General features: G+C 31.9%; 1 protein-coding gene across 1 annotated transcript in view; it reads right to left on the reverse strand.

Moving 5' to 3' along the window:
- LOC115883998 (ATP-binding cassette sub-family F member 2) overlaps window positions 1-14,023 on the reverse strand; it is a 34,060-nt gene extending 20,037 nt beyond the window's left edge. The window contains exons 1-7 of the mRNA XM_030902426.1: window positions 13,880-14,023; window positions 13,489-13,651; window positions 13,160-13,400; window positions 11,190-11,344; window positions 2,940-3,207; window positions 2,675-2,873; window positions 1,880-2,073 (exon numbers count right to left, since the gene is read on the reverse strand). Of these exons, the coding sequence (XP_030758286.1) occupies window positions 1,880-2,073; window positions 2,675-2,873; window positions 2,940-3,207; window positions 11,190-11,344; window positions 13,160-13,400; window positions 13,489-13,648 (1,217 nt within the window). The 5' untranslated portion in view covers window positions 13,649-13,651; window positions 13,880-14,023. The remainder of the gene's footprint in view (window positions 1-1,879; window positions 2,074-2,674; window positions 2,874-2,939; window positions 3,208-11,189; window positions 11,345-13,159; window positions 13,401-13,488; window positions 13,652-13,879) is intronic.
- Window positions 14,024-15,229: the final 1,206 nt, after the last annotated feature.

Genomic DNA, 15,229 nt, shown 5'->3' on the forward strand with positions numbered 1-15,229 from the left:
GGCTTGTAAACACATTCAAATAATATATATTTAAGTATTTTCATTTTAAATGTTACCTTAAGTGAAGGTAGTGGCCGGCCGTAGCTCCAGCGTTAGTGTGTCGATCTGTGGAGCGGAAGGTACTGGGTTCGATCCCCAGCCAGTACGGTCGCTTTATTTATTTAAATAAAAATATTTATTTATCTAAATAGAGCGACCAACAAGCCGCCACCTCAAGGAAGGCAATGGCAAACCACCTTGAGTATATTTGCCTTGTACAGCCTCTCAAATATGCCGTTCGGATTCGGCAATAAACTGTAGGTCCCGTGTACTTATGAAACACTGATGACACACATCACAAGTACATGCGAGAGGTAGCCGACGCTCTATATAGAGTATGTACAGTGCCATACTAGAAGAAGAAGAAGAAGAAGAAAGTGAAGGTCAACACTTAAAATGAAAATAATAAATACACGGCACTCCTCGCGTCGTATTCCTAGTCTGTCACGACCGGTCATCCAAGCACAACTGCAACTGCTTACTGCCTGACCAGCCGGCAGTGAATCTCGAGTTCGAGTACGAACGTAATACGTAATCGGATAAACGCAAATTCGTCCGGCAACCTGCTATGTTACTAGTAGCCTGGTCTTCTCTGTATATAATTTTCTATTTGGTGTTTCCATACAAAGTTATTAGCTTATGCAGTGTGAGCCAAGATAACACTATATTTTTTCAAAAATTGTTTACAATAAAAAAATCAGTATTAGTAAGTTGCGATTTTGGGTAACTATGTTTCATTTCATGATGTGATAGCATTTACAAATATCAAGGAAAAGTACGGAAAGGACGAAAACTACCCCCATCGCTACATATATTTTAGTGTAAATATTTTTCAACTCCACCGATGACAGATTTTTTTTCGTAAAATGGTCCCGTCTAGTATTTACTACATGTTTTGTCTCTTGTAAAAAGCGCCACATCGCATAGTTTTTGAGAAAAACATTTTTGGAGAATTTATTTTTCCAAGCAGACCTACAAAATCTACAGGAAGTTCCAATATTCCGTGAACATAGAAGAACAACGTATTTTTTAAATCAAAATAAGTTAATTATTCGCCTTTATACAAAAGTGCTTCGTTTGTCCGTTATAGGGCATCAATAAAAAATAAATCCGAACATTAATTAATTTAAAATTTATTATTTTTTTTAAGCTTTTTATAAAGCCAATTGTCAAATATAATTTGTGATAAAATTCCATATTTTTTCCAACTAGAGTATTAAAGCATAATAGATTTTATGCGCCTCCATAGCTTTATGGGACAAAAAACAATTTTTGGAAATCAGCTTCTGAAAAAAAAATTTTTTCATCAAAAAGTATGCGCGATGACGTTTTTTACAAGAGACAAAAAATGTAGTTAATACTAGAAGGAAATATTTATACTACTGGAAATTATTTATACTAAAATTTATGTAGGGGTGGGGGTAGTTTTCACTTTTTCCTTTTCTTCATTTTTGTGAAAGTCAAATGTTAAAACACTTAGCAAAACATAGATTTAGACATCCAAAATTTCAGTCAAATCGGAATAACGGTTCTTAAGATTTCTGAAAAAATGTGTTTGGTTTGTACAGAGGTAAATTCTGCCTAATAGTCATTTTTACTCCAAAAATACGTAGTAGTTCTATGTCCAAGGAACATTGGGACACTCTGTATAATATTACAATCTTTATTTTCTAATCTTTGCTTGGTAAACGCGTTTGTACAGAGATTGAGATAAAGATTAGGATTTTGGTTTGCCACAAATAAGAAAATAATTTTATACAAAAACGCCAAATTGAAAATTCTTGATAATATAAAAAGTCAATTATTTTTAAAGACATATTAAAAAAAAGGTGAAACTTACCTAAAACTAACATTCTGGACCATAATAACTGGAGGTGGAATGGTACCACAGCTTGGAAAATAAAACGTAACAATTTTATCACTGACTACTTTTTCTGTTAAACCTTGAGCGACCATTTTGGCGAGAGTTTTTTCTTTAGATTGTGCTTGTCTAGCTAACTTTGCCGAACCATGTCCAAACCGGGCAATATAGTTCTATAGAAGAAAAAAATAAATATTTTAATATAACTTTGTATAAATAAATATTTTAATTTAATATCAAAATTCATATTTTAAATATTACTTTAGTAATCAATGGAAAATTTGTAATTTTTGTAGTGTAGCGAATTTTGCTCTATCTCATAAAATAAAGTGTGGAAACGCTAAATTTGCTTTTATTAAAATAAGGACAACTCTGGTTTGAGTTAAAGGGTTAAACAAACTGGTGCTCGTTTAAAAGAGTTTTTCTTTCTTAATAATCTGCTATATAAATTTGGTTCATGGTAACTAGAGGGCGCTGTTTGACATCTTAACCCTACGGAGGTCGCGCGCGGACTCACAGTCCGCTGGTACCTATTTTTCCCGATAATTCGAAAATCTGGAAACATCAGATGCTGCGCAGCTTAGTATCTTCCTGTCTCTACATATTTTATGAGAAGTGTACGTTTGCACATCGTTTAGGGTAGTTAGTATCTTTTTATACTAATATACGCAGTGCCAGTCCGCGCGCGATATACAGCCGGAGTCCATTCTTAGTTGGTCACTCGGTACATGTTACGTTATATGAAATTTCACAGGCATTAACAAAGAAGGGTACCTTCATATGGTTGATTTGATCTTGCTCCCAATTATACTGTTTCATCTGGTTTTCCAACAATTCCATTCGAGTTCTGACAAAAGCGTCGTAGTTTCCGGTGTAATATTTAAGCCGTTTCTTGTCCACGTGAATGATGTTAGTACAAACACCATTTAAGAAGTCCTGGGAATGAGATATTAGCACCAAAATCCTTTTATAGCTATAAGAGAAAATAATTTTCAGACAATTACATAATCTAATATTACTAGTCTTTAAACGCTCTTACTGTTTCAATTCCTCTTCAAGCCATACGCATGCGTCCAAATCCAGATGGTTCGTCGGCTCGTCAAGTAACAGCAAATGGGGCTTAACATATAAGGCTCTAGCTAAGGCAATACGCATTCTCCATCCTCCACTAAAATCTCTAGTTTTCTTTTGTTGCATTTCCTTTGTAAAACCTAAACCGTGCAATATATTCGCGGCCCGGGCCTCGGCCGTATCCGCAGAGATTTCATCGAGTCGATCATAAATGTCCATAAGTTGTTCTTGTGACTCTAAAATTGCATTCATATACAGGGCGGTTCCAGTTCTATTCGGGAAAGTTCAGCAACATATTCTGCAGATAAAAATAAATATAAAAGTTCGAATAAATTTATTCCCTAAAATGCTTCGATTCGGAGATATAGGGTGTCGAATTTTTATTTTTATTTCGATTTTTTCAACTAACGTCGATATTTGGATGAAAATTGGTGTCTGGGAGTTTTTTGACATGATAAATGTGATTTTTGTGTCTTATGCCTCTTACTTGTAAAGAGCACCACATACATATTTTTAACTGGTTTGGAGAGAAATAACTTTTCGTCCGTACCTGTAGAATATTTAGGAGGAGAGTTAGTCACCGCGACCTTAAAGATCTATTGTGTGTTCCCCTTTCTTGAGTTATAACGAGTTATAACTCATCATACAGTCTCAAGACTTTAACAAAAGCCAGTATCTGAGACGGCTCCACAGAGGGCAGCTCTCCATCCTTGACATCAGCCGTACCAAAGTTCATGGCACGGATGGTCGTCGTCTCGGCGCACTCAGTGATGAGGTGTTCTGGTGTTTCCCCATATTCCCCACAGAATCTGCATTCGCCGTTGTTTCTCAGCTTCAGCCTACTGAGGTGTTCGTTGAGGAGACAGTGTCCTGTTAGAAACCCCGTGACAATCCGAAGATTGTTTTTACTTAAATCAAGGAAAACCTTTGATTTTTCTCGGTCGTAGGTTCTGAGGAACTTTTTCGAGTGTCTTAGACCGTTGGAGGACACCCATTCCAAGTTGCGGTTGGAGTCTTCCCGATTCTTCAGTTCCGCTTTCAGTTGGTTTCCGCTTGAAAAACAGAACGGTTCTGGTCCAGTTAGTGGAGTCTTCGCTCCTTTCCTAGCTAGATCATTTGCTTTTTCATTGCCTTCTATCCCTTGGTGAGCAGGCACCCAGAGTAGGAGGATTTTATTTTCTTTGCCCAACTCGTTGAGCTTCTTTAGGCATTCTTTGACCAACTTCGAATTGATGGTTACAGAGTTGATCGCGTTTAGTGCTGCATGACTATCGGATAGGATGGCAATTTCCTGTTTTCGATAGTTCCTATCTAAGATAAATTGTACACATCTTTCGATAGCGTAAATTTCTGCCTGAAGGATACTGGGGTAGGTGCCCATTGGTTTGGTTTTGGAAGCTTCAGTATACCACGTTATGGTATGGTCTTTTATATGCTGAGTAAGCGTTTCTTCCTTCCCAATCCTTTTTATTACTCAATACTACAGTGAGGTGTTTCTCAAAGTTGTAAATTCTTGGTATATCATCCACTGGAGAGAGTTGGTTTGGTTGATAAAACTACTAAATAAAAAAATATATATTTCCATCGTTTTTTACGTAAAAAAGATCTCTTGGTAAAAATCGCTACGAGTAATGGTTCTCGAGATATTTGGAATGGAAATAGTCAATACATGTCATTAATGAAAAAAAAAAAATAAATAAATATACATATGTTGACTAGATATGGACTAAATGGGTATTCGACTGAAATGATAAATATAGCAAGAACAAATTATAACACAGTTTCCGTTACATCTTTGGCACAAAAAGATTTCAAATTTATTATTTCAATCTAATAACTATATACGGTAATCGCAAAACAATTTTCGATGGACGTGATCAACTTTGAGTGACAAGCGATGGCGACAGCGCTGCCAGATTGTGATGGATTTATGAGATCAATCTTAATTTAAAAGTGACAAATAATATATGTATTTATTATATCATTTTTTTAAGATTTTTGCTTTTTATTTTTAATTTAGTAATTAATTGATTTAATTGTTTTATAGCTTATTTTACTTATTAAATATTGGCAAAAAATAGTCCATTATGAAGATTATTCTAAGCATTATTATATGTTATTTATTTATTTATTGATGTACATCTTACAACACTATAAATGGTAATAACAAGTAAGAGGGTGCCATTAATGCACAAACTAATAATCACAGAATTTACTAATAACTAACGTAGAAATATCTTTGAAGGTAGTGTAATGACTGCAGTCAAGAGTAATAAAGAACCTTTATTGTCACGTTCTCGTTCAAAATAGTTTAGCAGGGAAGCTACGAGCTCTTTGCTTCCACTGTTTAATTTCTTCGGCATATTTTCAACATACAATTTCAAGAAATGCAATACAAAAACTCCAAATTTTTGTTTTTAAAACAACTGTTTGTGCTTAAAAGTGCAATTTTTAAAGAAGACTATGAAAATAGGCAAAAAACAAGAAAATTACTCACAAAGATTAAACAACAACACGATATTAAACAAGATAATGACTGACACTATGATAATTGTTAAATAATAAACGACAACGTTGCTGAACACGGCGCAATGTGACCAACATAGCGATAATAAAATTCTGTTTAAACTAATTTTGCAGATTTAATCTAAATAAAATATCTGTTACAATCATTTGCTCTATAAAGTTAAATGAAGAGCTGCTGGGTATCTTAAATTATACAAAAAATTCAAACATTTTTACCAAAATTTCATTCAGTCAGGTTTATATGCTTTAGTGTCAATTTCGATATGATTGATGACGTGCATCGGAAAATGTTTTCCGATTACATTAGTCAACATGTTAATTTTTGTCGATTATGTCGTATTGACTATTCCAATTCCAAATATATTAATAAACCATAGCGATTTTTACCAAGAAACCTTTAAACGTAAAAAAACGACGGCAATATATATTTTTTCACTCAGTAGTTTAATACAGGTACAGACGAAAAGTTATTACTCTTCAAAACACTAAAAAAATATGTTGGTGGCGCCCCCTACAAGTAGAAGTGACATCAAAATCGAATTTCTCATGTCAAAAAAATTATTTAGAAAAAACCGAAATAAAAATGAAACTTCTACACCCTCTTTCTCCGAAACGAAGCATTTTGGGACACAAATTTATACAAACAATTTTACTTATTGCAGATTATGCTGCCGAAATTTCCCGAATACAATTCGGACCACCCTGTATTATAGAAATTTAAAAAGATCAGAACGCTAATAAAACGCGCATCGTCAATTTCTTCTTTCTACACGCATCATAGCAGTACCTACCTTTTTAATAATAATTTATTCATGTTACAATTACCATGATTAGGATTTTCTATTCAACAAATTAATTTTTAGCAATGAATCCCAAAACCAGAACATAAATATTTATTTTTTTAATAAACCAAAAAATAGAATTATAGAATGTATGCGAATAAATGACACTGGTCTTGCCGATTCTTATGTAAAATGACCTCCCGAATCCAAATATGACCTCCGCTTTTGTCCATCACCACCTATTTTTTTAGGGAAATCCTCTACCTATTTTTACTGCTTTTCGATAGTTTGGTGGGAGGAAAAAGGATTATTTTGGCCTCTACATTGTCATTTCTTGGGTACTTGAGATATTAAGTGTTCTGAAAACATGAACCTTTGTAGTAAGGCGGTAACTTTTTCAGGAGGGGGAAGTACAGCCAGAGAAGAACAATCGTAGAGAAGCGACAAAACGAATCCCGCCAAAAAGTGGGTAGGTAAACCTGCTAACTGTCATCTCAACGTGTTTTCGGAATACGGCCAGCGTTGTCATTGTTAATATAAAGTCCTGAAATCTTACTATTTTTTTATTTGTGTATACTTGTATTCATTTAAAACTTCCCAATATGGCGGACTTCAGTATGGGAGGCTTAAAAAACGAAAATCTCTAAACTGGAATCGACTGTACTTCAAATCGTTCAAATTGATAATCTGTGGTAAATCCAATTGAACTCTGACACTTGGCTGACATTGACGTTTGCGGTTCCTTTTTCTAAATATTTTCATTATTTTTTGAGTTTTTATTCACAAATTCTACTTGATTTTGTTCTTTTATTTAACCTGCAACCTGCAGTACTAATTATATAGTTATAAATAATCTTTTCACCGATCAAGAATTGACAAATAGGTTAGAAGATATTTAAAATGTGTAAAACGCTTAAAAACGTATTAGAAAACATTGACTCGTTCACAAATTCATGAAAATAAATTAGTCCAGATGTTTGTAAAAAGGTCTCTAATTATTTTGAGAAGTTTCCTCGTATCAGTAATTTTCAGGTTTGTAATATGTACTATATGATAATAAATAGATTAAAACTTATATTTCAGGAAACAGCGCGGGCAATACAGAATATTGTAAATCAGTTTTAAAATATAAATAAGGTTTAAAACGGGTTTAAAAGTTGAGTTAGTAGAGAAGACCTAAATAAGGTAATGTTGGTAATGGGACCAAACATCAAATAACACTTGAAATATATAATTATGTACAATAATTGCAAGTAGTTTTTATGAATCTGTTTGATATCTATTGCATTTTTTTATATTTCTTGAAATATATATTTTTTTTACTTTACAGGATACACAAAGAATAATAAAAAATACAGTTACTCACTAAAAGCACTTAAGGTTTGTAATAGATGTAGTTAGAATATCAAACACGAAACCAAACCAAAAATTGTTTTATTTTACTGGTATTCCTCACATTTGAAGGGAAAGTCATTTCATAAATAAGCAGGACATTGTATAGTACACTCTATATTAATAATTGTTTTTTATCCTATACTTGTTAGTTAACGCATCACTTACTAGGTATAAAATTTAGTACTGATTAACCTATAGTTGTGGTTGTGATATATTCTGATGTGTTTCTGGCAATTTCTTTGAATAAGAAGACTAAGGAAGGAGCATAATGCTATCCATGTATTCATGCATGGTGGGCGGAAAAGCCACCATAAAAGCTCTCTAGGGTGGGGATCCTTGACAGTTCTGTTTGACGATTCATTTGACACAGTTGAATTTGATTTGAAATTTTGTGGATTTGTCAGTCTTTACGGAGCTTATTTTATGTTCTTCATTATTTATTCTACTACTGATAGTAGTATAAAGGTAGTAAATCTAGATGGAAATTGTGGCAGAACTTAAATTAACAGTGACACTATCGCGATTTATCGAAAAAGACTCATTGTGTAGCGTGCGGTAGATCTCGGCAAAAATTGAGTGAAATAACGGAACAACTTTTCGCTAGTAAGTGACTATATAATATACATACGTGTGTAGTAAACCGATCATTTATGAAATTCACTTAAATTAACTAAATTATATATTTTTCTTGCATTTTAGCTTTTATTTATTACTTGTCAAAGATTAGATGTCAAAAGAATTTAGATACGTTAATTTGACTTACCTGCTTCAGTAGCGTATCGGATGTTTGTGTTAATAAATACTTATTATAACTTATCTATTTTTATTAGAATTATATATTTTTATAACAATTTTAATAACTACCAACATTTATTCACAGCGTAAAATAAAACAACAAATTATTGAGTCTACCCCACGTCTACCCTACATCATAGTTTTACATTTTTTAAATAAAATTAGAACGACACTGATAAACCGGAATTTAAGTCGGCCATATTTGAGGCCCATCGCGGTGTATCTAAGATTTTTGATATGCTCCTTCGTTAGTCTTCTTATTCAAAGGGCAATTTAAAATAAGTTAATATTTAAACAAACATTTCTGGCTTTCCTGACAGGAGTGTGGACACAAATTTAATAAAGGTATAATGTGGATAATGTTCTGATTATTACAGTTTGCATGGATGTTTTTGTATATATAAAAGAACTATTTAAATAAGATGTTTGAAAATATATAGCTGTTTTGCATACATCAATTCAATTTGTGATTAACTGTACTGAAATAAAAACAAATTAAGAGAAATGGGGTGATCTATCAACTATAACATGAAAAGCATCATCCTATTTCCAACACTCTTCTATTAATTTCACTTATTAAACAACTATAATTATTCAATAATCTTGATAATTCTAGGAACTCTCAGATATCGTCAAAACATGAAAAGAAAAATTTACTTCCTATAGTTCTTACGTCCCTTTAACTGGAATTTTAGAAACAGGGGAGTTAATATTCTCACTGAGAAAGTTTGTAAAATACCTTTAAGTAAAATCTCTTCAGATCTGCGGTAAAATACCTTTATTCTTATTAAATAATTTCAATAATCTATGTTTTTATTTATGACAACCACCTAATAACCTAACTTTAACGTCAACTTGACAAACCTAAAAAATATTATTGTTAACCAAAGAGTAAATCAATTTCTGAATTCGCTAACGCCAACTTATTTTTCATTAAAAAAAATTACCAATTTTCGTAACTAGGTCGGCCATATTGAGGAACTTTAAAAGATTAGTACTATACATAATTAATCTTTTTGAATTATTTTTTCTATATTTTATCCTTACCTTATAATAGTACTTAAAGAAAGAACTAACTTTCAGAACTAAATATTATTAAAACTTAAAATAGATGCAGGTTTGTTAGGGTTTAATAAAAAATACTTAGAAAATTAAAACTATTAGAAAATTGCATATATAATATATTTTTTGTTTTTTTTTATGTAAAATATGATTTTTTAATATACAGAGTGAGTCTTAAATAAGTGTAAATATTTTGAGGGCTGGTAGATATCGATAAATGAAACCATTTTCTCTTTACCGTTTTTTCAAAAAAGTCCAGAATAACCGAGATTCTTTGAAAATTAAAAAAAAAATTGCTTACATTTTCTGGGGTTTCTTTCTTGTAAATTTAATCTACCCCATCTATGTTCTCATATTATAAAGATATTATGTTTTTTAAAGTGTTTTGATGTATTGTGGTGAATTAGTGTTTTATTTTGCTGTTGTAACACCCCGGTTCCAACCCTCAACTCTAATCATGTTATTTACTTTTTGGTTTGTTGTAACGCTTGTGTTAACACCTGGTAAATAATCGAATTTTTCTTAAAATTGTTTAATTTATCATTTTGATTAAAAAAAACACTTTCAAATATTAATTTCGAAGCAAACAATATTATAAGATACGATTTGAAAATGTCCCTCTAAAAGGAAGGTTTGAAAATGGTTAGAATCGCGGAAACCCGTGTTAAATCTTAAAAGATAGTTACTATTCAATATGATTCCTAAATATTTCTAATATACTTTTTACTGAACACATGTTTTTTTCAGTGTACGGCTTTTCTTATTTCTTTTGCCTTCATTGAATTTCTCTCAGTATAACTATAAACTACTATAAACATGCGATCTGTCACGTACGCCAATTTGAAGGTCACAAAACTTGGTCCCATATTAGGTATTTACTTTAGATAGTTTAAACTTACTTTGCTATAAATATCGTAATCTTAAAACTATACAGGGTGTTCAAAATTCTATGCCAAACTTACTAAAATATAAAATCATTTTTCTTCGTTTATTTTCTTAAATAGAACACCCTGTATATTATTCCTTTGTTAGATGGAGAATTAAAAAATGAATATTTTTCGAATTTAAAGTACTTGGCTGCATGATTATTACGCTCATCGTATTTTTAATCAAAACCTAATTTTTACGTATATTTATGAATAGGAAAATACACTATTCACAGGGTGTCTGTCAAAAACCTGCCGCTAATAGCAACTACTGCCGCAACTAGGTGTTGCCACGTTGCAAAGTTTTACCTACAAGCCCGGCAACAGTGCGTCGGGCATCTTTAGCTCCTACAATAAAAAACTTAGAAATTTTGTATAAGTGCCAAAGTAAAGTATATACTAGGATCTATTTCAGGAAAATATTTTAACTTCTACAGGGTGGCTCAAAAAAGTATGAGTGGATCGAGATGATTTTTTTAAATGCTATTATCGAACAAATAATTACTATCATCAAACAGTGATTAAAAAATGATAAAAATAAAAAAGGTGGGTGATATTTGAAAACGGGATCCATATTTGGATTCCAGACATCATTTTACATAAGAATCAGCACAAATGGTTGCAAAAGTTCGGATTTTTTTTTTGTTTGTTTTTGCAGTGTGATCAAGCTCCTTTGAATTAGTTATATATTATATATTATATAATACTTATTCAGTTATATTATTTTCTTACCATCATCTTCACAGGCTACCAAAGATTCGGCCAGCTTCTCGAGACGTACCCTCTCCTCGTCGACTTCCATAACACACTGCAGAGCAGATTTATCGGAGGCCGGCATTTCCCTTGTCAAATGGAAAATATCGATATGATCCGGTATAGGAACTTCTCTAAAAAAAAATATTTTAATAATTATTGTAAAACTAGCATACAGCTAATTTTTACAGGATGATTCACGGCAATGGTAGGTTAGAAGTTTATGGAGAACTAGTGAAAGGGAATTTTATGAAAATTTGGATTTGCACATAAAAACATTGGATTTTCACAATTAAAATATGCATTTTCACATGCATATTTTAATCTATAGGTGTGTAGCTTCTGAATAACGTTAAGCATCTAGCTCATTTGCTCAGAATTAGAATTTTCAGAGTTAAGCAACTCGCATAATGCAGGACATCATCATATTTATTTCAAACCAATAATCAACAAGAATATTAGTATAATTTAACGAAATTACTGTACCGGGTGGTCGAAATTGGTCTGTTTTAACAGGGCAAACCTATTTCCTGACTAGATAGAGCAAAACCGACATAGATGTCATGGGCTCGATTTCTGAGACACGTTTAATGACATAAACAACCTGTTGATATTTTCACTTCCAACTGAGATACGGGGTCTTTTTGAATTTTTTACCATTTGGAAAATTGTGCTTAACTTTTGTATTTTGCGGAATAATAAAATTCTGTAAAAACCTTCTTAAGGCACTTTTTAAGCACAATCCAATGGCGTAGTCAGTTTTTTTCTACGCTTGCTCTTTTTGTCAGAATAATAAAAGATAATTTTTTCAAATAGAAATCATAGTTGGCTATGAACTTAAAAAAATGCTGACGTATAGCCGCCAATACTAAAATATGTTAATAAAAAGTTGGTAGGCACTTCTTTTAGTTTCAAAGTAAAGGAATTTTCCCAATTTTTTTTATCTCAAAAACTGCGACTTTGACTGATTTTGATGTTATTACAAATTTTGTTGCAAATATTATTCCTAATCTTAAATTGAAAACCGCGTTTCGCTAGCTACTGAAATTTTGGAGTTACGATTTTTTTTAAATTTTTAACCCCCTCCCATACCCCCTTACCAACCCCCCACCCCCACCAAAAACTAATGGCCAGATTCTCAGGTGCCACAGTATTTTTGTGCCAAATTTCGTGAAAATCAGTTTAGCGGTTTTTGAGTTATCGTGTTACAGACGGACAGACAGACAGACACCATGAAAATATTTTGTATTTCGGTCATTTATGACCCAAATAACTCATTTTGAGTGAAATTACAAAAACTTTTTTTGCCGATCTTAATAGCCTACCATACCTGTTGGTATGGTCGGCTAAAAATAATATTAATATATTTGTAAGAGAACCAATTCATATGATGCCATTTGTGCCCAAACATTAATTGACTATTTGCAATGATTAACAATAGCTGTAATTACTAAAAATATGTATGTGTATATGAGATATTGTGTTAAAAATAACATATAACAAAATGTTATTTTGTTTATTGACAAATCCTTATTTAAACAAAAAAGACAAGTTCGCATACATTTTATTTCATAACCATTTTTTTATATTTTCAATGTTTTATACTGTTACAAAGTCCATAAATGTTACAATTTTTTTTAAACCTTTACCACCAAGTCAAGCTTAACATTAATGTAAGTATATTTTTTGTGCAATATCTTAATTAGCCCCTTTTCATCTAAATATCACACCATTCTTAAATGCAAATAAGTAACACAATAAAAATTACTGTTTAAAAATTATTTTACTCCAATATATTTGTTTTTTTTTCAATTATTTTTAACTTCTAAATGAAAGAAAAGTTCCTGCTAAATTATCCTCTACATTACTTAATCAAGATAATGTCAGTCCAAAAATAAAAATAAAGTATTAATAGATAAAATCAAATATTTCCGAAAGCAATATTTTACCTGTTACCAAGAACAGCTAAAAGAGTTGATTTTCCACAACCGTTCAAGCCGATAAGTCCATATCTTCTGCCACAATTCAATTCAAGCATAGCATCTTGCAACATTTCAGAACCATGAAAAGTAATAGAAAAATTTTCAATTTTAACATCCCTCGATTTTGGATGCACAGCAAGGGAACCAGTACATGCTCTTGCTTCGGCATTTAGTTTTGCATCGGCTTCCAGTTTTGCACAAAGTGCCTCTGAAAATTATAATTAGATAGTTTTCAATGTATAAAACACTGATGTTAAAAACTTTTGAATTAGGACAGTCTAGAAAACATATTTTACCTTCAACACTAAGTTCCGTTGTACCATTTTGACTCCCATTAGTTATTGTGGTTGATTTATCATTCTGCTCTTCACCTTTCTGTTGCTTTTTTCCCGTTTGTCTAGCCTTTGCAGCGTCTTTCTTACGCTGCTGTTCACGTTTCTTGGCATCAGAAGGCATTTTCTAATAACAGTGTATTTCGAATTAATTTAATTTCTCACTAGTGCTTAAGAAACTTTAAAATAATTGCTAAAACGTAAACTAATACTTTCACGCTTTTTGTGTCCAACTTGGGAAATTTCCGCAAATCTTAAAAAAGGTCACTGAAATTTAACCTAAGTTTCACAAGATGTTTTTAAAGGCAGAACAAATATAAATAATTAAACACAATAATAACTATAAACTACTCACTAAATATTGCTAGATCAAGAATACTGCTAAAATATACTTTTATTAATACAAATCATAAAGTTTATAAAGCTTTTTATTGCAAAAATCTTTAACGAAGCCGATAAAATTTGAGAGAAATTTTAGAATTTGTCAGTGGACTAGTGAATTTATCTGTCATTATCTAGGGATATTATTTGAGAATAACACACGGGAATAACCAGCACCACCTCTACTCAAGGCTAATCAACATGATATGGACAAGGCAAATATGGCGGCAAAGGCAGCGCATTATTAAATTGCTTTTAAATAATTGTTTATCTTTAACCTGAAAAGCTGGTAGTGGTTTCTCGTTCCGATTGCATACCAGAAATAATTAATTGTCTCTAGTTTGTTGTGCTTCTGCAACACGTTTGTTTAGTTCTTAGTGTTCAGTGCGTTGATGTATCAATGCGTGATCAGAAAATTGTGATAAAATAAGAGTGTAATAAAAATCCAAACCAGACATTCCACATAGGGAATTTCAAACTTTTGTGCTTGTCGTACCTACTCCTGTATTATTAATTATTTTAAGGTAAGAACTAGAAGTATTTATCAAGATATTACACCTAAATGAGTAAACCACCAGTCTGCATAGTACTTTATAATGGTTACTTACAATAATCAAAACATTGGTATTAAAGGGTTAACATTTTATTGTAGCATGCCTTTTACATGCTCTGTTCCAAATTGTCTCGGGAATTATAGATGGGGTCCCAAGGTTTCTGCTTTTATATTCCCTAAAAAATGACGAGCTTCGTAAAAAATGGTTGACAGCTATTAAAAGAGATAATTTCACTCCTACTAGTAGTTCTCGGGTAAGAAGTGCATTAAATATGTCTCAAAAAGGTCAAAGCCTCTGTTACCCTAGTGGGGATGTAGTTATGGCTACTGCTTACACTTACCTCACTATAAGTAAAATATTGGAAGAAGAATCAAGCTTTTTACATCAAAAAGATTACAGAAAGATATTGACAACATTGAGATTTGAAAATATAAATGGCTTGGATGTAAGTCTTTTTTTAGGTCACAATTGCCCCTCACATATGTCAGAATTTATTATTTAAATCTTGTTCAGAATATCCAATATTTTATTGAAGAACTATGCAAAAGAAAGGAATGACGTCTTTACCACAAAGACATGACAAAGACCCAATAAAGAGAAAGAGCAAAGAAAACTATTAGAAAAAGGTATTTAGTTTTTTTTTCTATATATAATCTTGAAACACATATATTTTTTAGTTATCCTCACCTATTATTTTAAATTTATTCCCATTTGTGTAATGCTGCAAAACATAGAAAAAATATTCCATATTTTTTGACCCAAACCCAAGA

Source organism: Sitophilus oryzae, unplaced genomic scaffold (assembly GCF_002938485.1).
Source record: "Sitophilus oryzae breed Bouriz unplaced genomic scaffold, Soryzae_2.0 scaffold_2008_pilon_pilon, whole genome shotgun sequence".
Classification (NCBI taxonomy): Eukaryota; Metazoa; Arthropoda; class Insecta; order Coleoptera; family Curculionidae; genus Sitophilus; species Sitophilus oryzae.